Source organism: Lampetra planeri, chromosome 7 (genome assembly GCF_965212315.1).
Source record: "Lampetra planeri chromosome 7, kcLamPlan1.2.h2, whole genome shotgun sequence".
Taxonomy (NCBI): Eukaryota; Metazoa; Chordata; class Hyperoartia; order Petromyzontiformes; family Petromyzontidae; genus Lampetra; species Lampetra planeri.
Genome location: NC_136113.1, coordinates 14,684,093 through 14,705,580, shown reverse-complemented (window position 1 = coordinate 14,705,580; position 21,488 = coordinate 14,684,093). Strand labels below are relative to the sequence as shown.

General features: G+C 44.6%; 1 protein-coding gene across 11 annotated transcripts in view; it reads left to right on the top strand.

Annotated features, from left to right (window-relative positions):
• LOC144720052 (ral GTPase-activating protein subunit alpha-1-like) overlaps positions 1 to 21,488 on the top strand; it is a 142,649-nt gene that overhangs the window by 106,460 nt on the left and 14,701 nt on the right. For all 11 annotated transcript variants that reach the window (XM_078596501.1, XM_078596497.1, XM_078596502.1 and 8 more), the window contains one exon: positions 2,186 to 2,313. In XM_078596501.1, the coding sequence (XP_078452627.1) occupies positions 2,186 to 2,313 (128 nt within the window). The remainder of the gene's footprint in view (positions 1 to 2,185; positions 2,314 to 21,488) is intronic.

Sequence of the window (21,488 nt, the reverse complement as noted above, 5' to 3'; positions counted from 1 at the left end):
AAGATAGCCCCGTAGGTGTCCACTGCATATTTTGTCACTTGTTTCCACTTTCCTCTGCCTCGTACCAATACGCTCAAGTAGTGCACATCTTCCTGGCATGCAAACTCCTAATATACAAGAGGCGTCGTCGACGTCGGGATCGAACACTCGGCCTGCTGTATACCAGGCGAGGTAGTGAACATCTCGCCACCGTGGCACCCACTGGACTTGATTTCAGCCAAAAGGCGGAGAAGCAAAGGTCTCTGACCTGTCGCTGGCGATCACGCCACGGCACTTGGCTTCTCCGCGCGCACCGGCACAAAGCAATGCTCTCCGCTCGCTAACACTCACGAGCACGTCGGTTTAACACGAAGGCTTTCACGACCAATGTCATCCATGATACAGGTTGTTTTTTTGGGTCAGATCGCATAAATGTTTCAAAGTGTCGTTAAACCCGCCACCACCCGACACGGTTGGCTGTGTACGGTGCGAAAGTAGTTCAACATACGTGCGTTGACATGCTGCGTTGTTGTCTGCCGACAGAGTGACCTTTTGAAAAAGGGGTTCTAAGCTCAATGGGCTTATTCTTGGGAAATAAACGTCTCGATTCTGACGAGGGGGACCGCGATGTGATATACCACTATATGGTATGGTATTGCAATTCACGAGGTGATCATTATCGCTATATCAGCATGCCAGAAGCTAGTAATTCACATTTTGTATTTTCTCAATTTATTACTTTGCCGTACCTCCAATAAAAGTGAGAAAAAAAACACTTTTATATTTCTATACAACAGTTTGTTAAATATTTTGCCGAAATCAAGTGAGTGACGATAACCGTGATATAAATATGGACTATATGATTATCTTTACGTTATATCATCCAAAATATCGTAGTATCGCCACGTCTCACCGACCCTTCTCTCTGAACGCCCACAAACCAGGCTGCAAAGATGATTACTCGTGCATTGTACCGCTTAATTTGCCTGCAGATAATCACTGCAGCTTCATTCAAATAATTTAACAAGAGTCGTTTCTCCCTTGGCACCATTTATAGCTGGCGCTGGCAATATGGATCGGTCGAACATTCATACTGCTCAGTATCCGGTGGTGCAGTACCTGTGTTAATTAAACAAGAAATTAAATACCCAGTCCTTTGTGCAGCTGCTCCGCCACGTTAATCATTAAGCAAACAAGGGACCGTATGTTGGTAGTTTGTTTTCTTGGCTTAGGATCGTTTAATGCCAATTGGCCCACACATCATTAATTCCAGGTGCTTCTTGTCACTTGTTTCGTTGGACCCCTTTTTTTGACTTTGAGTGAAAGCTCCCTTGAGCAAGACAAGTTATTGGGCAAAACATTATTATTATTTAGCAAAATTAGTGAGCAAAACAGACGTAGTTCCTAAAGGTATCTATATACTTTTTTTTATCAATTGCCTTATCCGTGTCTTCGCGGTTATAATTGCGCAGCTCTGATGCGTTTTTGGGTTGTATCCGCGTGCGGTTTGGCACGACGTTTCTGCTCCACCGTGCTGGGAGCTTCTTCAGAAACTGAAGCTGCTGTTCTTTAAGGAGCCCGAAGCTCCCGGCACGTGGGGCGGAACGTCGGACATCGCGTAGAACAACATGCAGTACAACCTGGACAACGCATCGGAGAGGGCTTTCCGTGTCTCATTCCTGTTGCGTGCTTTGTGTCGGATGACAGTTTATGGTTTGCGTGCTGTGCACTTTTAAATTTAGATTGAAAACTAATTTCTTTAGAACTGCTTTTTGTGTTTAGTTTGTTGTACTTCCCCCGCACCTCCTATTATGCACGGGTGGCTATACGGGTGGCTACATACGGTGCGAAATAAGTTCAACGTACATGCATACAGATGTCGGTTTCATCTTCTTGGTTCTTTCGATAAAGTCATGTAGAAGAGAAATAATAAAATAATATAAGTAAAACATAATAAAATAATTCTCACGACGTTTCGGCCACAACGCAAGCAGCCGTCCTCAGGTCCTCCCGACAGACCTGTTCTTCACCTGAGGACGGCTGCTTGCGTTGTGGCCGAAACGTCGTGAGAATTGTATTTTATCACGTTTTATTTTTATTATTTTATTATTTCCCTTCTACGTGACTTTACCGAAAGAACCAAGAAGATGAATCCCTGCAGTCACGAAAGCTTTAAATCGAAAGATGTCGGTTTGTCGACACGCAGGTGCCATTTTTCGGGCCCCTGTTTGACGGCGCGATCGTGGGCAAGAAGCTGCTACCGGGCCTGGTCAGAGCGACGGCCATCAATGCCAGCCGAGCACTCAAGCGACGCCTCCCTCTCTACCGGAGCTTGTATCCTTTGTCTTTTTTTTATCCTGAGAGGGGTCTTTGCAAGTGCCACAGCAAAGGGGGGGGGGCAGAGGAGCGGAAAGGTAAGGCACCTGTACCGCATGAATATAATACTTTTTCGTTTGACGTTGGACTGCTCATGCTGTTTATTCTCTTTTTTATTGTCTGTTGGGGTGGGTGGGGGGATGGAGGCAGGGAGGGTTTCCATTTGCACAAGAACAGAGTAAATATTGCGGAGGACTTTGCAAGGTCCCTGCTTCGGTATTGTCTCAATTACTCGTGTGTATTTGCGTTACAGAGTTTTGCGCAAAACCTTGCACAAAGACAGCAGGTTCCTGAATGTCACCTTGGTCGGGCACTGCATCATGTGTGTCTGATTGCAGGTAGATATTGATTGTCTTCGAATTAGGTTTGCGCTGAAAAGGCTTACAGGCCAGTTTTACTGAAAGCGGCTTCAAGCTTTTAGTCTAATTGTCTAAAAGAAAAACCCTCCCCACTTAGCATTACACATATAACCCCCATTCATTCTCATAAAGATTTGTGGTAAAATGGATCATACATACACGTTGCTTCCAGTGCTAGGGAGAACTTTGACAAGTAATTACCAGCACTCGCAGACTGATTTTCAGAATGCAACTTTATAAGGTTTCTGTTACAAGCTACTATTTGTGTTAATACGTATTATATTATTTAAAACGTGCTCTACAACCATGTAGCTTCAACGGATATCGGTTTTCTTTGCTAGGTAATGTTATTTATCCCTCCTTTAAGGCATGAACACTCTCGTTGGGTTTTCACCAGGTGGCAAATTGTGGTGTCATTCATTCACTCATTCATTCACTCATTCATTCGCTCATTCACTCACTCATTCATTCACTCATTCACTCACTCATTCACTCATTCATTCACTCATTCATTCACTCACTCATTCACTCACTCATTCACTCATTAATTCACTCATTCATTCTACAGCAGTCTCGTTGTAAAAAAAACCCATGAATTAATATACCACATTGGTTGTAGTTTATATTTCGTTCAGAACAATTGTCCTCAAAACAACTTTGCAAGTGGATTTACACAGAGGCCAGTCTCAACGTTGCTGTGTGCCACAGAGGCAGTGTTAATTTACGACGGCTTCAGTTTAATCCGATATTTCACAAACATTTGATCCAAAGCCAGGTGCTGATCCACCCTCACTTCATTCATTGCCTCAAGCAGCCAGTGCCACGGTCCTTCCAGAGCCTTAGCCTGTGTGGGGATGGTGGCGGGGTGGGGGGGATGGGGTTGTCTTTTATAGAGTGCTGCTGACCTATGGGCAAGAGTGTAACGAGCAGGATTCGTCATAATTAACCCTCGCGGGGGGTTGGCCGCAGTGAGACCGGGAGAATTGTGAGCTCGAACGTAGAAGTGCACTTGTAATTAAGAGTTTAATTGCAAGGCAGTTCGTTTAAGGTAGTGTGACCTTTCTCATGCTTACTCACAGGGGGATGATTGCCATGCCGTATCTTGTCAAAGGGCGTAATGCTCTTGCACAACAAATTCCCTTTCCGGTGGCAATTAAAGGCGTTACTTTTTGTTGGTTGTTTAAGCCTTCGAATATTAAGCCCCTGTTTTGAATGCAAGCGCAAGATGGCCCGCGTGGCGGCACTTGAGATTTTAGCGAGCGAGGTTAAGGGACGTCTCATTCATTCCGTTTTTGTTTCACTTGTGTACAACGGTTTTGAACATTTATCTCGAGCAGGTGTTTGCATGCTAATGACTTCATGTTGTATATGTAATTGTATAGATTTATATATATGGCTAATGGTAAAAATATGGGTATTGTATATACATTTGTTTTTTTTTGTATCACATATATTCAATATTAAGAAATTAATATTAGAGAGCACCGGTAGGATTAACTAGAATGCTACAACTAGTATTTAAAAATCTTTACCTAGACTGTTTTATGTGGACAAAAAACACATCATTTTATATGCTTATATTTCGTGAATCGATCATGCTTTCGAACAGCATGTTGCAGCATAATCTGCAAAATCAAATAAATAATTAAGTCGGCACTTCATTTTATCAAACATCGAAGACGTTCATTGCAAAGCGGTATCATGCCACTTCTTGGAAAATTACTCAAAAAAACACTTTTTTTTTTCAATTACATTCTGCGGGGGGGGGGGGGGGGGGGTGAGGCTATTTCGTTTTTATTCTTTTAAAGGCAAATCTCGTGTTGTGAGAATGCCGCTCAGCTCGGAGAAGCTCTGCGAGTGAGTCATTGTGGAAGACTTTCTATGAGGGTAGGAGCGCAAATTAGGGGCTAAAATTACATCGATTAAAGCGCTCTCTATTTTTTTGGGCACTTTCTGGCACTCGTTTTCCCGTGATTTCTGAGATGGGGCTCGCTCCCGTCCCGGCCAGCGGCAGCTTTTTTTTTCTTCTCACAGCGGCTTTCTGCGGCTCCTTTTTCTCCAGTCGAGCGTGAAAATTTCAATTAGCGCAGCGCTGGTTTTGCTCGGAATTAACGGGTGCTTTCAGCTCGCTGCTACTCACACAGATGTTCTTTCAAGCCTCAACGCATCACCGGCCGGGCCTGGGGCCGGGGGTGGTGTGGGCGGCGGGGGGGGGTTGGCGGGGTGGAGGCAGCAGTGGTAGCGGCGGGGCGTGTTACGCGGAGCGGTGGTGGTGCTGTGGATGGGTGGATTTGGAGGGTACGAGGGAAAGAGGGTGGGGGGGGGGGCACTATCTGGAGCATTGTCTTGTTGGCTCTTGTTCCGTGGCAGGGATTCGTACGGCTTTTGTTGTGCCGGGCGGCGGTGTGCATGGAGATAAGAGAATGCTCGGGTATGAGCAGGCTGAGAGCAACAATGTGACGGAGGTTATCAGCTGTGCGCAGAGCCTTGTAATGTACGAGTTACCTTGAGGCTTTCTTACAAATGGGCCCGCCGAGCGCGCTTTAATAACACTAACACAAATAACACCATTGAAATGTGGGATAAATTACACCATTTAAAATATGAATTAATTAGCATTCTTCACTGACATAAAAGACTTTTGGCTATCCGCTGTATGATGTTCATCTCAAAAGCTGCTTTTGAAATCCGATGCCCAAAGCTAAATGCTTTTTGTGAGTAGAAAGCAGGATACATTGATTTTAAATGTGTGTATATATATACTTATACCTAAAGGATATGTCACGATTGCATGTCCTTGTTCAAATACTGAAGCAATTGGTGTTTATTCATCTACTTTTGTTTTATGAAGGTTTCGTTCTGTAACAATATTAAATTCTTTACAGCTTTTGTTTGTCATGCTTGCAGCATTGCTAAACATCACAACAATAGACAACATTTATGAGTGATATTTTTGTGAGGTTATTGTTAAACGTATTTCTATTTTAAATGTATTCATTTGCAAGTCCATTACGAGCGATGCGGCGGGGAGGGGTGGGGTCACCTACACCCATAAAACCCCAAGAACATTTGTCCAAACTCTGTGTGCTATCCGCCGACTCACGTTCTGGGGTCGTGCCGTGCGTTGTTCGGCACGCGTGCCGAACAACGCACGGCAGCGACCCTATTAACGAGAGCGTGCGGAGCCGTACGCGGGCGCTACTACGAAAACCGACGCGGAAAGTACAGTGCCGGGCGTTGTTGTTATGGTGCCGCCCTCGTGTAATCCGGCACTGTGGAGGTGCAGGTTTGAGTCTCGCAGTCGTGTATAGATTGCAAGACTCAAACCCACCCCCTTCCCCCCGTGGGTTGTGAGCTTGTTAGGAGAGACAACCACAATAAGTGTGTGTGAACCTATGTGTGCAGACTTTTGAGCATCATCACCTATCCTGATTTATTCCTGTTAACTCATGTTGCAAAACCTTATAAGTGGCCGCACGTCCCAAAGCTGGGCTCTCACGAAACGATCTTGAATCTCAGTCTGCTTATGATATTGTGTGCTTATTTTGTGACTTGGATTCTTTACAATGACGCGCATTGTTATTTTGAGACAGGCCTCTGTGGACAACTAAATGTCATGATTATCATGATTATTAAATGCACCCCACGTACGGATCAAAAATGTTACGTCTATATGAAATGGCAGAACCAACGTGTGTGGTATGTGTGCAGGATTGGAGAGGTCTCCTGCAGTGATGTCATTTTACACCTTTCCACATCAGAGGGAAAGCATTTGCAAGAGACTGACCTTAATTTCTGGGTCAGGTGGTCTTTTATTTCCTATCCACTTGTTGACGCTGTCAATGTCTTTCCCCCCCCCCCCCCCCCCAAACTCGTCATGAAATGTGCTCTGGCGACAGTTTGCCTACTCGTAAGAGGCGGCATCAGCCGCTCGCTCCCCGTCAACGCGCTCCGATTTACCTACTCGTAAATGTGTTTTTTTCCGTTCTGAAAGCACTCCCGTAGCACTTGGAAGAGCAGACGGCGACTGCCTCAGACATTACTTGCTTAAGCGAGGACGTTCATTGAGCGAAAACCTGAATCTGGATTGTTTTGCAATGCAAGGCAATATCTCTTCCAACCCTTTGTACCTGCACCCTAATGCGCTGTACAACTTGCGCCGTATTTCCCAGCAGTTATATTCTTTCGACATCACATCAAACCCCCGCAACCTTTCACCAGCCTGCGCTGACCAGACTGGTGACGTGTGGTCAAATATCGCCTTGCGGGCCCACTAAGTGTGGTGAGGACCTCATCCAGCAGTGGATTAAGAACCCAGGCCGTGCCTGTACAAAAACATTGTTTTAGCGTTGCAGTTTTTTTATTATTTTATCACTGGTTTGTTGTGACCCATGCTTTGCTAAAGCACGTCCAGCCCTCCTATTTCTAGACTCTTATGATAATCTTTCTTATTCAGAGTGCAATAATCTGATGAGCTATGAAGATATTTTTGACAGTTGTCCAAAAGGGGGCGGATCAGCATGTTACAACAAACAGACTGGCGAAAAAGGAAGGAAGTTGCTTAACATTAATAAATAAACGATACAAATTGCATGAGTACATAAATACCTGCCGATTTTTTGACACAAAAGGCAAGCTTGGACAAAGGCAACAAAAAACAACATTCAGAACAGTCCTAGACCACGCCAAGACAACACACACAGTAGTCCCTCAATAAAATTGCACATTAAAATTGAACGTATCGATACACAGGTAAGGATCAAAGTTTCAAATCACGTTGGCTAATGTGGTTGTATCCAGAACTAATCTTCTGGCAAAATGTCGTACTCGAATTGTAAATGTTGTGGGTTTACTCTCCAACAAACCGGTGTGCTGAACTTGTAACGAATTGGCATGTTTTGTTTTACGTGACAAACCTTACTAATTGGCTGTATCGGGTGGTGGCAGGTTTAACGACGCATTTATATTTACGCGATCCAACCCAAAACCCTCTATTATGAACTAATCTTCTCCTTCAGGATGTTTTTCGAGGGAAGATTTACGATGCTTGGAGGGAGAACACGTGTTTCTGAAGAGTCGATTTGGCATGGCACTGTAATTGACAAAATGCCGCTTCCATAAATGTACAAAAGCACCGAGCAGAGCCGCTTTTTTTTGTGTCCTTCTCGAAGCTCCAGGTGGCTGAACCTCAACGTTCCCCATCAACGCCCTCCCATGCATTCTGTGCACTTCTATCCGGCATGCTGCTCTACACTGGATGGGCCGATCAATGGATTTAATTCACACACACGTTCATGCTGATAATGTTCCACTCGTTTGTGGCAAGGATTTTTTTATATATATATGTATGTATAGGGAATGAAGAGAGATTTGGTCTGAGCCGAAAAGTAACATTTTGCGTTTGTCAGATTGAGTAAGGAAAATATCATTTGCAGAATTTGCATGAATTGATTCACAGTTTCATCGCTCGTTACGTTTGACAACCTCGAAAGACAAACGCGTGAAGGGACTGAGCAGAATAATAAGGACGCAAGAAAGATAATAGAACTAGTGTCTAAAGTAAGTGCATACGCACTTTCACGCTGTTTTGAAATGTCAAAACAATATCATTTAAATAACTTCTAAAAGCTGGAAAGAGTTTTTTTTGCGTCCTGAAAACCGTTATGCGTTTGGTTATTATTTAATGAGGGAAATTCTGCATCTTGCAACACGGTAATCAAAGCCAAACTTTTAATTTACCTTAGTTTTTTTATATAAACTCTGCTACACATTAGTCACTTATCCCTGACATTTGAAGCTGGAATGTCTGTTTTAATTGGAAATACATCCATAAAAATTCATCGGCATAATATACACTATTTTTGGAGTGCATTGCCACGCAGGTTTGGTTTTTGCAAAGTATATATTTAAATTTCTATAAAAATATATATATATAACGAGGACAATTATTCACTTCCACATTTGTAAGTGAATGAAATTGTAGTTTCACTGGTCATATTCAGTCATCGGCTAGTCTTTGTTTAAGGCACTTGCCCCAACAGTCTTTTTTTGGCACGATACAAAGAATCACTGCTGTGTTGCACTGAATTTTCACAATTGGGGTCAAACTTAGATTCACGAATCAGTTCTATTTTATCCCCTTTGTTACCGTCTCATTTATATTGTTTATTATTGTTTATCTCTATCTCGTAATCTTTTAAAACCCCCCTTTAACCTAAATGCAACACTACTATATAATTTGCATACACTTTACATGCATTGTAAATAATTGATTATCTCACGTGCGCACACAACTTGGTGCATTTATCACGAGTTCAAACATTCACTTTGATTTGTGCATTGTTACTTGCCACGTGAGTGGGTACAATGCAGTGGCACCGACTACCATTCTATCCCATCGCAGAACACTGTCCTAGGTGCTGAATCTGCACCTATGGATTGTCATCTCTGTTTTGTACTGGGGGAAACATTTATATTTAGTCAATGTGTTTTAATAATTAGCATTATTGTGCAGTGGTTCCATTTCTATGCCACCCCTGATATGTTTCTTAACAAAGGCTGCATATAGTTGAATATTAAAGTGGTCATTTGTGCTTTTAGTTGCTATTTTGCAAACATGTATATGAAAGAAAAATTTTCAGAAATGTCTGATAAGGCATTTTTGTGTACTTGGAATGCAGAGTACTGAAATAGTTTTTGACTTCAGCTCTGCGTTTTGCATTCAGCAAAGTATAAAGCTGAATCTTTGTGCTCCACTTTGTACAAACATCAACAACCTTGCTAAGTGTAATGCAGGCAGAGCTGGTAGCCCAAAGCTTTAATTTTTCAAATATAATTATATATTATTTCAACCTGCTAAAATAAATGCCAGAAAAATTCCCTTGAGCAAAAACTAGGTATTCAGAATTGGTGTGTTTACATCAATTATGCATTGCAATATGAACTGATTAAATCCACATGTATTAAATTAAAGTAAAAATTGTCTGCAAATGTGTCCACCAAAAATATCTCATAGGTTTATTTTGTGCCAATACACGATTTGTAGGTTGGTGCGAATAATATCAGTGAGGTCTCTTGTTAAAATTTTTAGCTCGGGTACCAATCAACACGAAAGGGCTCTGCCGACACGACATAATAAGAAGATAAGAATGTCTCATCGGAGATGTTTCTTGTTGTGAGTGTGCTGAAAGCGACGGTCATGTGCATCTTCATGCTTTCCAAGCCAATTAGTTTCTGAGGATAATGCCCACAATTCCAAAAAGAGAGGGGGATAGAAGAAAAAAAAACCCTCCAGCGGCGTTCCATTCCCAGCCACAATCCATCGCCCTTCGTTTGTCAAATGGCATTAATGGCATATACAGAGCAGCAGCCAGTAATTAATGTTTAAAGCTGTAAACAGATTTTGTGCTGCTGATGGTTATTGTGCTGCCGCTGGCTTTGTTGCTTGCTTTGACTGCCATCCACTGCTGTTACATGGCTGGAGAAAGTCATTAAAATTTCATACCAGCTGACGGCACCTTTTTCCAGGCCCCGCTTCCCCATCTGCTACTTCAGATTAGTCGGTTGGGGGAGTTGCGGAGGTTGGGAGGGGGAAGCACAGCGCTCGCTCCGTCGCTCGCTCGCTCGCTCACTCGGGCGGGCGGGCGGGTAGGGTAGGGGGGTTCGCGTGGAACATTTTTTTTCCCCCACGTCTGCTAAGCGCTCGGGACGGGCGGGCCTGGGCCCGGTGCTTCGGCTTCTCGCGGAGGGGAAGGTTTTCACATGGGAGCTGCTTCGCCCCTCGGCGTCTGACTCTGGGCTGATAACCGCGCCACAAAGGCCCGCGGCCAAGCCATGACATATGGCGGGGCCTGATTGCGGGGCTTGGGACGCCCAGCGGCTCCTCCTGCGTTGTACCCCCCGCACCCCCCCCTTGTTCGGGGGGGGGGGGGGTAGAAGTCGGGGTGGCGGTGGCATGGGCACGGTTTTAGAGGGGTGCACCCCCTCGTTATTGTCTCCGCGCGGGGGGACCCATTCTTTGGGAGTACGAAATGGATCGCTGTCCGTGTGAGAATGTGCACGAGGGGCTCTTCACAGTCCGCGCTTGTAGTTGGACACGGAGGACAATGGAGTGGCCGCTGGCAACATTAATTGCCTCTGTTGAGTTTTTTTTGTAGCTCTTTTTTTTCAAGGACGGCGTCCCTTTTATTCCCCCCTTTGCATCGCTACTCTTTTGCCTTGCTGGCTCCGCACATTGTCATTGAACTGAGAAATGTGAGGTCTAATATGATTTGGAGCCTCTTTCACGGATGCTGCGTATTCTTTGTAAAGCCGGGTTTTTGTTTTTTGTTCACACACATTTCAAATGTACCCGCATTAGTCTCTGTTCTTCGCGTGCGATCGCTTTCGTGCAAAAAAATAACTGAGGGCTAGTAACAAACCGAAAAAGTGTCTTTTGTTTTCACTCAAGTGAATATAACATGTGAAGCCATATATTATATGTATTACAGTGGTCGTCGCCCAGCAATGGGTTGATCATGGCTGATGATGACGATGAGGATGATATTACTGCAAAGAGCATAGTCAATTGACAGGGCAGGACACCTTTACAAATAACACCTCTTTATTAGGCTATCATAAATATACAAAAAATTTGAATGCTTAAAGATTACATATGTTCAATTCAAGTATTTTTTTGTGTGGTATCAATGAAAATATTACATCTAGATGTTACACCCATGTGTACTGTGTCCAGTATGAAGTACGCACACGTGCTCTCAAATGCACACGTATCACGTGGCCAAGGGCTATTTACATTCAAACGACCATAGAGTTTCACTCATCGCCTGATTATCACGCCAAATCATTTTCTAAAATTCCGCAAATCTATGTTGTGGGAGTAAAAATCGAAGGCACAGCCACTGTTGACTTCCCACAAAGGTATCTTCATTGTATCTACCTCAGAGTGGAATCAGAATCGGAATCTTTCTGAATCTTTGTTCATCCTCGGAGAAACCCAATGAGTTTTGGAGCTCTTTTTCACAGATGCCAAGTAGGGGTGGGTCAAAAAGTTACAACAATGAACAATGCACAAAACGATAGGAGTGTAAAGTATCGGAAAGGTAAGCAAATCACTAAAAGAAAATAAGTAAAGTAGAAAAAAGTATGTAACCTCAAATTGCATGAGTACAAGCTTGGGCAAGACTACAAAACAACAGCAAGAACAGTCCCAGACCACACCACGACAACACACACAGTCCCTCAAAATTGCACATAAAATTTCCACTATCGATACATGAGTAAGGACGAAAGTTACAAATCACATTTTGCAAATACAGTTGTGTCCAGCACTAACCGAAGGGTTTTAGTCAGCCGCAATCATGGATTTGAACTGACAACCCCCACATTGTGAGTCACGGCCTCTGACCTCTGACCGTTGCTCCCCACCCAGCTGGATGCAACGTCACACGCGGGGACACCACCGCCGCTCTTTGTGCACAGATACCACGGGCAACCACCTGATACCCACCGGTGCCTTGTTTGCTGAAGCCGTCGGTAACCAGCTGCAGTGTGGTGAACTGTGCGTGCTGTATGGTAGCACTGCTGACGTCTTTTTCAAGTGGTCGATAGATATTTTATTTTATTGCCCGCTTGCTTGCCCTGTATGCCATGAAAATTCTCGTTAGGTGACGTTGTCTACCGTGCCTTTTTTTTTTATTACGAAAAAGAGAACGCCATTTCTCTGCCGTGTCATTTCGGTTCCCATGGAGTCCCATGTAATCCGACCGATTGCATGCGGCCTTAGAGAATGGCACGGTGTATGCTGTCAGGTGCTTTACACCCACAAAGAAAAAAGGGCCTTGAGAGGTGTTGGACGTGTGGATACACAAACACCTGTAAAGCCTTATGATGATTATTATTCGCGTTTTAAATAGCCAACCTCCTTTGGAGTGCGTGTTGAAATTAGGTTCACATCGTTGATTGCATGCGTGAATGTTTTGATAAGCGTTGCCTTATGTTACTGTGTGCTCATATTTCTTGATCGTAAAGCCTTAGCAGGCTGTTGGTGCAAGTACTGTTCATGAGTAACACCTATGAAGGCCAGCACGGCACACGAGGGGGTGGGTGGCCAGCACCATGCCCGACTGCCTTTGTCTTCCCAGTGACGATGTTTACTACACACCGTGCCAGGTAATTATTTGAGACCGAGTCAATCTAGGGAAGGCCCAGGACCATTTCAGATAATCGTCGCCGGTGTTGGTCGTGAGCGTGAATCAATCTCTGGTTGCCAGGTTCGTAGCGCAGCGCGCTAACCGCCACATAATCAGTTACTTGTTCACACACGTCAGTGTCATTGGAAATGTCAATGCACATGTTACACTGGCACTTAACAAGGAATAGGTCTTTCAAATATTTCACAGGTGTAAATGTTACATTTCATTTTTTTATTGTAGCATTTACACTTAATCTCGGGATAAACTCTTCATATCAATGTCCATCAAAGCACTGTCGCGGACTCAAAATCCTGCTTAGCTTCTGAGATTTTATCAGACGGGATGCTTTCAGAGGAATTTAGTTACACGTGGTGACTGGCAGCTTGTGTATGGAATCCCACTTGCACGATTCGATGCACTTACCATAAGCTGGAATATTCAACATCGATCGATTCATGCGCGCATGACGAAACCACTATTTAACATTGAGGCGGGATTACTTGCATTCATATTGCAGTTTTTATTTCACGTTTCGTTATCTCTGCTTTTCTACATGATGATACGCATGGTTGCAGTTGAAATTAGGCAACTTCATAGTCACAATGTCATTCATTCTAACCATACAAACGGAAAATATCACGTCGAAGGTAATTTCCCATAGCTGAGCAATAAATAGCAGGGTCTGCGCTCCTCACATTTTCCCCACGTCTTCTCTAAAGCGTCTTGAGATGCGCGTCCTTAACATCACGGCACTGCCCAGTAGCCCGAGCGAACGCTTCCATCGCTTCTATGTGATATTCGAAGCCGATCATCGCTCCCTTGGCTGGCTGGCCGGCTGGCTCGCTTGCTCACATTAGCCAGCTGAGCAGTCGCACAGATCTGCACTGCCCTCTGTGTCCAATGCAGGGTGCTGGAGAAGGACTGGGCCCCGCATTGTGAATCTCTGAGTAAATTCACAGCAATTACTCTTGACATCAAACGTGGTGCTAATAACCACGTACATTATTCCCAGCTATTGTTTCTCTCTTTGTGTTTACTCAAGATGCCCCTCTAAAATGACACCTGCCACAGTGTTTTTTTTACTCTGGCTAAGCTAAGGCAATTTTTTTTTATAATCATGGTTGTAGAGCTCTCGGTCCAAAGGCCCAATCACCAAGTGACCAGCATTACAACAGCACTATTGAAGGCAAAAGAGATAAGCAGGATTACCTTTCTTAGTCAGTGTAGGTGATGGGCAGCAATGCCAAAGTGGGGGCAGTATAAAGGACTGAGTGTTGTGTCCTGTATTGTGGTGGTTTAATACAGTATGGACAAGACGAAACGGTGATTTAACAGCTGTGCTATGGTACCCTGCTTAACAGAGGCGTAACAATGCATCACTTGATCAATCAATGTCTCTCGATGATATATGCATCGAATCACTCGTGTAAGAATTTACGTATTTTCATTTGCATGTTGTGTGTGAATCCCAGCACCAACTCGTGCCGCCTACATTCACCACGCTGTCACCATCATCATCACTGTCAGCCATGATCAATCCACTGCTGGATCGCAAGCTTCCCAAGCCTCTGTCATCCTTCATTGTCCAGCAATGTCACCACATTGTAAGAAAAAAATAGATATATTCTTGAATCGAATATTCACCCAGAGTTGCTACAATTTATTGAATCACCCAGGTGGGTGGGAGGGGAGGTGGTGGTGGAGGGGGGGGGGGAATGTTAACCACTTGGCTCACAGTGTTAGTATTTAAATGCTCAATATTTGTTGTTATTGGATCACACAATTCCCTGCACAATATGGGTTTCTGTATCAGCTCTCTGGTAATATTGTACCCCACTCGGCTTTTCTGAACCTCTCCGGTGCGTTTCATGGTGTCGGACTGCGTGTTGCTCGACACGATGTCCTGACGTTTCGCTCCACGCACTGGAAGCTTCTTTAGGAAGTGAGTAATGAAGACATTTCCTGAAGAAGCTGCCGGCACGTGGGAGCGAAACGTCGGACGCCGTGCCGAGCAGCACGTGGTATGACCCAGAAAGCGCATCGGAGAGCTGTGTACAGCACAACCGTCAACAGCACCTGTAAAAAGCCGGGCTGTAATCAGAGAACAGAAATGAGAGCTTTGAAAGTAGATTTCTCTGCGAAAGATTGTAAACCTTTCAAGGCAGACATTGATAATATAATATAATCGATACTTGTGTCTATATTTCACAATGTCTGCGTGTTTCCTCGTGATTTGTAACCCGGTTTTATGTTTTACTTGTTTGGCTCATTCTGAAGTTCCTGCAAACAAGATTAAGGCTGCATTAGACACAAACTCCTAACCAAAGATCTTCCCATTGTCCAAAAAACTTTTATATATTCTTTTTTTTTTGCTGGAGAGTCTCATTCGTGGCATAGAAATTGCAATGGAATAGACGAATGAAATGGGAACGCATTACACTTCGTGGCACATCGAGGCCAAACGGAATAATAAAAAGCATCTAGTTTCAACTATAAGATGTTGCCCACCTGCTTGCAATTATTTTTGTCTGTCAAAAGTAGTAAGTGCCCTTGTTAAACAAAGTGGATGCTTTGCCAATATGATATTTTGATGTAAATGTTGTCCTGTATGAGGTTTCATTGGAAACGGGATCTTATTTCACTGCGTGTAAGTGGTAATTTGAGGGATTCGTCAAGTCCCAGATGCTTCAGAGGTGTGTGTGTGTGTGTGCGTGCGTGTGCGGCCATAAGAATTAGCATTGGCTGAAAGGAGGTTGGTAAAATTTGCAATGTGTTGAATACCTGGGATGAAAGAGAGAAGGTCGCTTGCCTCTTGATGAGGCTTTTTGAAATGCTAAACGCGCCGTGTCGTGCTGCGAATGAATAACTCACGCACATGTGTGATAACATTTTCATTTAAATTTTAATTTGTCGCAGATGCCTTCCGGTAATTTTTTTGTAACATTTTGGTCTAAGTGGTCAGTAGTCGGGCTCTTTACAAATTATGGTTGTATTTTTTCTGTATTCTTTTCCCCCCAACCATAGGCTTTCAAAAGATTTATTTTATACTGCCTAATACAATTACGGGTTTTGTGGATAAATATATAATTTAGTAGTGAGCCTAGATAGGATTGCCCTCGGAGGGAAATTAAACACTCTGCATTTTTTTTTGTAAATTGCCACTGCCTAGGATGAAATATTCTATTAGTTTTGAGACAAAAGCTGATAAATCCATTGGACGTCGACTGATATGTCACTCATTACGAGCCGTATGTGCAGGCTATTTGGAATGTGCTATGAGAGCATGTGCCCTTTTGAAAATGAAGGTATAAAGGGACCGTTCCAATCCAAAGGCATTTATAGGAATACGTTGCAGCTGTGACTCAGAAGTAGTATTGAAATAAAAACGAGAACTCTGTTTCAGGCACGTCGTTAGGAATGAAGTAGACCAAATCACGCAAACTTGCGCGACCATGACGATAGGTCTAAGGCAGTGGTTCTTAACCTGGGGTGCACGCAGCCCCTGGGGGTGCGAGACACAGACAGATTTGTGTCGAAGGTAAATCATCGAATCACAAATTGAGCACGGGCACGTAAGTACACAGCTACTTTGTTTCACCAACCCCGATCCATTCATGAACATTATACAATTATTTTACGACTGAGAAGCTAAGGGGTGCACAGCTGCAGTAAAGGTTAAGAACCACTGCTCTAAACGCACACAATTGTTTATCGATAGAGGTCCGTTTTACCCAATCCGATATTACCTTCATGAATCTTCTTGGTTCTTTCGGTAAAGTCACGTAGAAGGGAAATAATAAAAATAAAACATAATAAAATAATTCTCACCATTCGGGTGAGAGTGATTATGTTTTATTTTTATTATTTTATTAAATAATTCTCAGCATCCAGGTGAGATTTAGAATGTTTTATTTTTATTATTTTATTATTTCCCTTCTACGTGACTTTACCGAAAGAACAAAGAAGATGAATCCCTGCAGTCACGAAAAGCTTTCAATCGAAAGATACCTTCATGAACTTGACTGTCGGCGCCAATTTCACCGATCGGCGGGTCGCTTCTGTGGGACAACGCCCGAGCACGATTCGAGCCCGAGACGCGGCGCGAGGCGCCGTATTACCACACTTGCACGCTCGCTCGTGTAATCCGTTAAAGCTTTTACCTCGTTACGGCGGGAGCACCCGTCGTCATCGCCGCCGCCGTCGCCCTCGTGGTGGTGGTGGTGGTTGTGTAATCGCAGACACACCGGCAGAGCTGGAGAGAGAGGCGAGACACCGAGAACTTTGTCAACAACCACCACCACCTGTCGATTTCTCGCTCCTGGATCGTGGAGGAATCTCACGTTACACCGGCCGTCCGACCTCAGCCGCTGGTCGGACGTTCAACTGATTGCCTTTTTGGTACTTGCAGATCCTCCTCGCCCTGAGGGTGATTGGAACGACTTTATTAAGGGGGACTGGTGGGGGGGGGGGGGAGGGTGTTCAGAGGCCCGGGTAACGAGTGGCTTTTCAAATTGTGTCTACCTTCCGTGTCCATGGCTCGTTGGCTGAGTTGCTGTTCTGAAGACGTCACTTAGGAAGACGCACGCATGCACTGGATGTGACAACCAAGCTTTGAATGACCTAAATCCTGGGTGCAGGGGGGTTGCGGGGGGGGGTTGACTCTCAGCCCATCATTTCTCTGGTGACGATACAATGAGTACCACTTTGTGGGGAGGTCGCCAGTGGTTTTCCTGGGGATGGACTTGCCCCCACCATAGGAATGAGGAATTTCCACCACAGGCTTAGGACTGTATGCAGGAGCTGAGCGTCGTACTCAATGCTCATTTGAACAAAACATCGCTTAGACTTTTTCTCTGTATTGCAAACTATGATTTTTCTTATGAAAGTGTGACTCCCAAAAATAGTTGGAGTAAATGAAAACAAATTTGAGGAAAATATGTTTGCTGTTACCAGGCTCGCGACAACTGTTGTGGCAGCAGTTATTCCGGCGCTCTTGAAGAACGACCCCAGTGAGACCCTCGAATCGATCTCTGCTCCCTGACGACGCAGCGAGCGGGATCTAACGAACGGCCCCCTCTCTCGTTTGTGACCCTTCTCTTGTCCACCACGGTTGGATTCGTTTTGCGCAAGCGGTTTTTGTTCGTGCCGAACTAATGTAGCCTTCAGACGATTAGCTCACAGAACGCTTCACCATCACGAAAAAATAAATAAAACGCTCGACACAATCGTCAAGAACACTGTGGCCTTAAAATAACAAAAATATAAATAGGCGACGCTTTGGGCATTGGCCCTTCTCCAAAGCGTATAAACATCACCGTCACGTCTGTGATATCATAAAGTGTCTGCACAGCGCTAAATAGATGGTAAATAATTGGCTGTTTGAGAATTTAATATCTAGTTCCTGGCTATTGGGAAGAGTAACGGGACTGCCCCCACTGGCTCCGTCAGTGGGGGGGGGGGGGGGGTGGCACGTGCCCCCCCAATGATCCGATCGAAATCCCTAATTTCGATCGAATCATTGGGGTTTATTAGTAATAAATCGGCATTTTACGACTCCCACTGCCACTGTGTAGCATATTATGTGCCAGGGTTTCTATGAGATATTAGGACAAAAATCGGAGTAAATAATTGGCAATAGGTAACGGCAAAGCAGTTATAAGTGACTCGCATAATTGTGCGCAGTTGCGTATACAGTACACAGGCCAACACCTTCAGCGAGCATGATGACGATCACACACGGTTTGAATTCGACCCTCGATCGATGGCTGCGCCATCGCCGCACGCGTCGAATGAAAAGCAAGGGACAAGTCCTTACTAACAACTCCTATCATTTTTCATTGCTGGAGGGGTTGCCCCCTTAACCGAAAATCCTGGCTCCGCCATTGACTGTCCCATGACGTTTGAGTGGACGTGCAGTGCAGAGCACAGTGCGAGGTGTTGGGTTGTGGATGCGTTCTCTTGCAGCGTTTCATAAGGACCACTGACCTAAACCATTCGGATGTGGCCTTATTAATAAGCGATGCGCCTCCAGCAATCCTCAGGTGAACTACACCCTATTTATAGAAACTATACTTTGGTTTCAGGGCTGCCCATTGTCCTTTGCCTTTGGAGTTGCAAGTATTTTGCTTCAGGAGGAACGGTTAATGTGTTCAAATACTTTCCATTGTCCCTTTTCGACAAACGTACAAAGGAAAAAAATGGTCCGCTCTGAAAATAATTTCTATATCAAATTTCAGCGAGTGTCTTAATTGAAATGGTACTCGCCTTATTATTTTCAAAGTTGGAGTTCTGAACTGATGCTAAATGTGCCAGCATTAATATGGAAATCCATCTAGAGTCGTCTATGGCTTGAATATTCTATTAATTTTGAACACTTTTATACATGCCCTTTATGGGCCTTACTCGTTAATGGGTTGTATTCATTGTAAGAAGAAATGGCAATTAAAAGTTGGCCGTCAGTGTTGCAAAACGTTTATAATTGTTCCAACTTGTGAATACTGAGGTGTCTTTATGAAGTGTCATCACACCGAGACAGAAATTATCTTCTATTGACCATCAACAGCCATGATCAATCCACTGCTGGATGAGAGCCTCCCCATCGCTAAACTCATCGCTGCATCTCCGTGATGGGCATGCTGTCTGGCGTGTTCCCCTTCGTTCGGTTTGCCATTCCGTTTTCCGTCTCGCCCTTGCCGCGGCCATCGTAGCGAGGTGTTCCTGTAGAGGACTGCTTACATTTCTTACGTCGCTGCGATCCAACGTGTTCCTCTTTCTTTCTCTCTCTCTCTCATTGTAATTCCCAGTATTTGTCACCTGATGTGCCTTTGCATTTTTCGATTTTTATTTGTTACATTTTCTTTGGCAACGTCAGGGTTGCTTGATCCATGTTCATTGCAGGTCTTTGTGCACCGATGTACAATGATTTAATTGAACGGAGTGGTGGCGTAGCGCTTTGCGCGCTGCCTATAAACCTCGAGTTCCCCAAGTTCCACTGCATGGCTGACGTCGGTGGCGAGTGATATCTGAACCGGTCCTGGGGTCCCCCCCTCCCTATCTATCCCCCTTCCATTAACCCACCCACTTTGTTCAGCATGTCGAAGTGTGGTCAAACCGCCCCGCCCGTGACCGACATAGCATGGGGATACCTCCATCCAGCCGTTGATCCACAGCGAGCTGTAAACAAATATATGCTTATTTGATGGAAAACCCACAATAAAAAATATAAAGAATGTAAAAATTGCACATTGACATTACATTTTGTTCCCATTTTTGCACACAATGCAAAACCACTTATCGGCCTCAGTCTAGCTAAAGCACTAATTTCAAATTCGACATTTTACTTGTAAAACATTGTTACCGCGTGTTTCGTTTGTCATAGATTTTTCTCCGGGGAAAGGGAAGAAAGAAAATCTATGCGGATAATTCTTCACAGCCGCGACGGTTAGCACTCACACTGGGTCTGGAGGACTTTCTGGACCGCGTTCCAATTACTTTCATGCCGTTGTTAAGAATAACTGTTGTAATTGCCCACCTGGCTCCGCAAAGCACACACGCAGCATGAAAGCCCATGCCTTGGGTAGGGGGATGGAAGTGGGGGCCAGTTTGGGGGGGTGGGTTGGGAGGTGGTGCCCAGCAACTCAGACCCCCCCCCCCTGCCGCAACCTCCGCCTTACTCCCCACGCTAATCACTCACCTACGTCCCCACGGCCCAATTAACGGCGGCTCTGTGGCGCTGTGACCGGCCAGACCCGGCGGCACGCCCTTCGCACCCCCCGCCCGTCCGCCCGTCCGCCTCCGTCGGCGCGGCCGGGCGCTGTAGGAATTATCCCGCAGATTGGAATCCATTAACCTTTGCCGCTCTTTGCGTGCCACGGTGAGGATGATTGGGCTGGGTGGGGGCATTGCATGGAAAGGTGCATTCTCCTGGAGGAGGGATGGTACATTTTTGGAAGATTTTTCTCGCACACTATTTTTTTTTAGTCGTTCAAGCGGTAGTCGTAGCCTATTAATAATGAATTCCTCGGAAAATGACCAAGTGCCAAAATGGACTGATGTGTGGGATTGGTAATGGATAACAGAAGCATGTTTGAGGGGGGGGGGGTTTGACTGGGGGGAGGAAAGATTAATCCTAAGAATATTCTCATTTGTAAAAGAAAAAATATTGTGCGTATGAGAGAATTTTAAAAATGTAAGTAATGCAAAACCACGATATATCTTACGAGCTCCGCGTAGGGGCGGATGGGGGGGGGGACCACCGCTGTAAATATTGTAACGGCAATAGTGATGCTGACCCGAGTAACAATGATGAGAATTTGTTCATCTCCCAAGGCTGTGAAAAAGCCAGATTTTTTTTTCTTCCTTTCAGTTGCCAGTGCTGTTTGCTTTCCGCTAACCGAATGTTTGCAATTTAGGATAAAAGGACACCTGCCAGTGTTTACCTGTCCTGTTAAGCAGCCAGTGCCTCGTCCGCTGTACCGTACAAAAACAGATGTTACTATTTGCCTATGCGATGGAAACATTTACTCCGATGACGCTTGTATAATTTTGAAGGCATTAAAACCCTTTGGAAACCTTCCTTTTC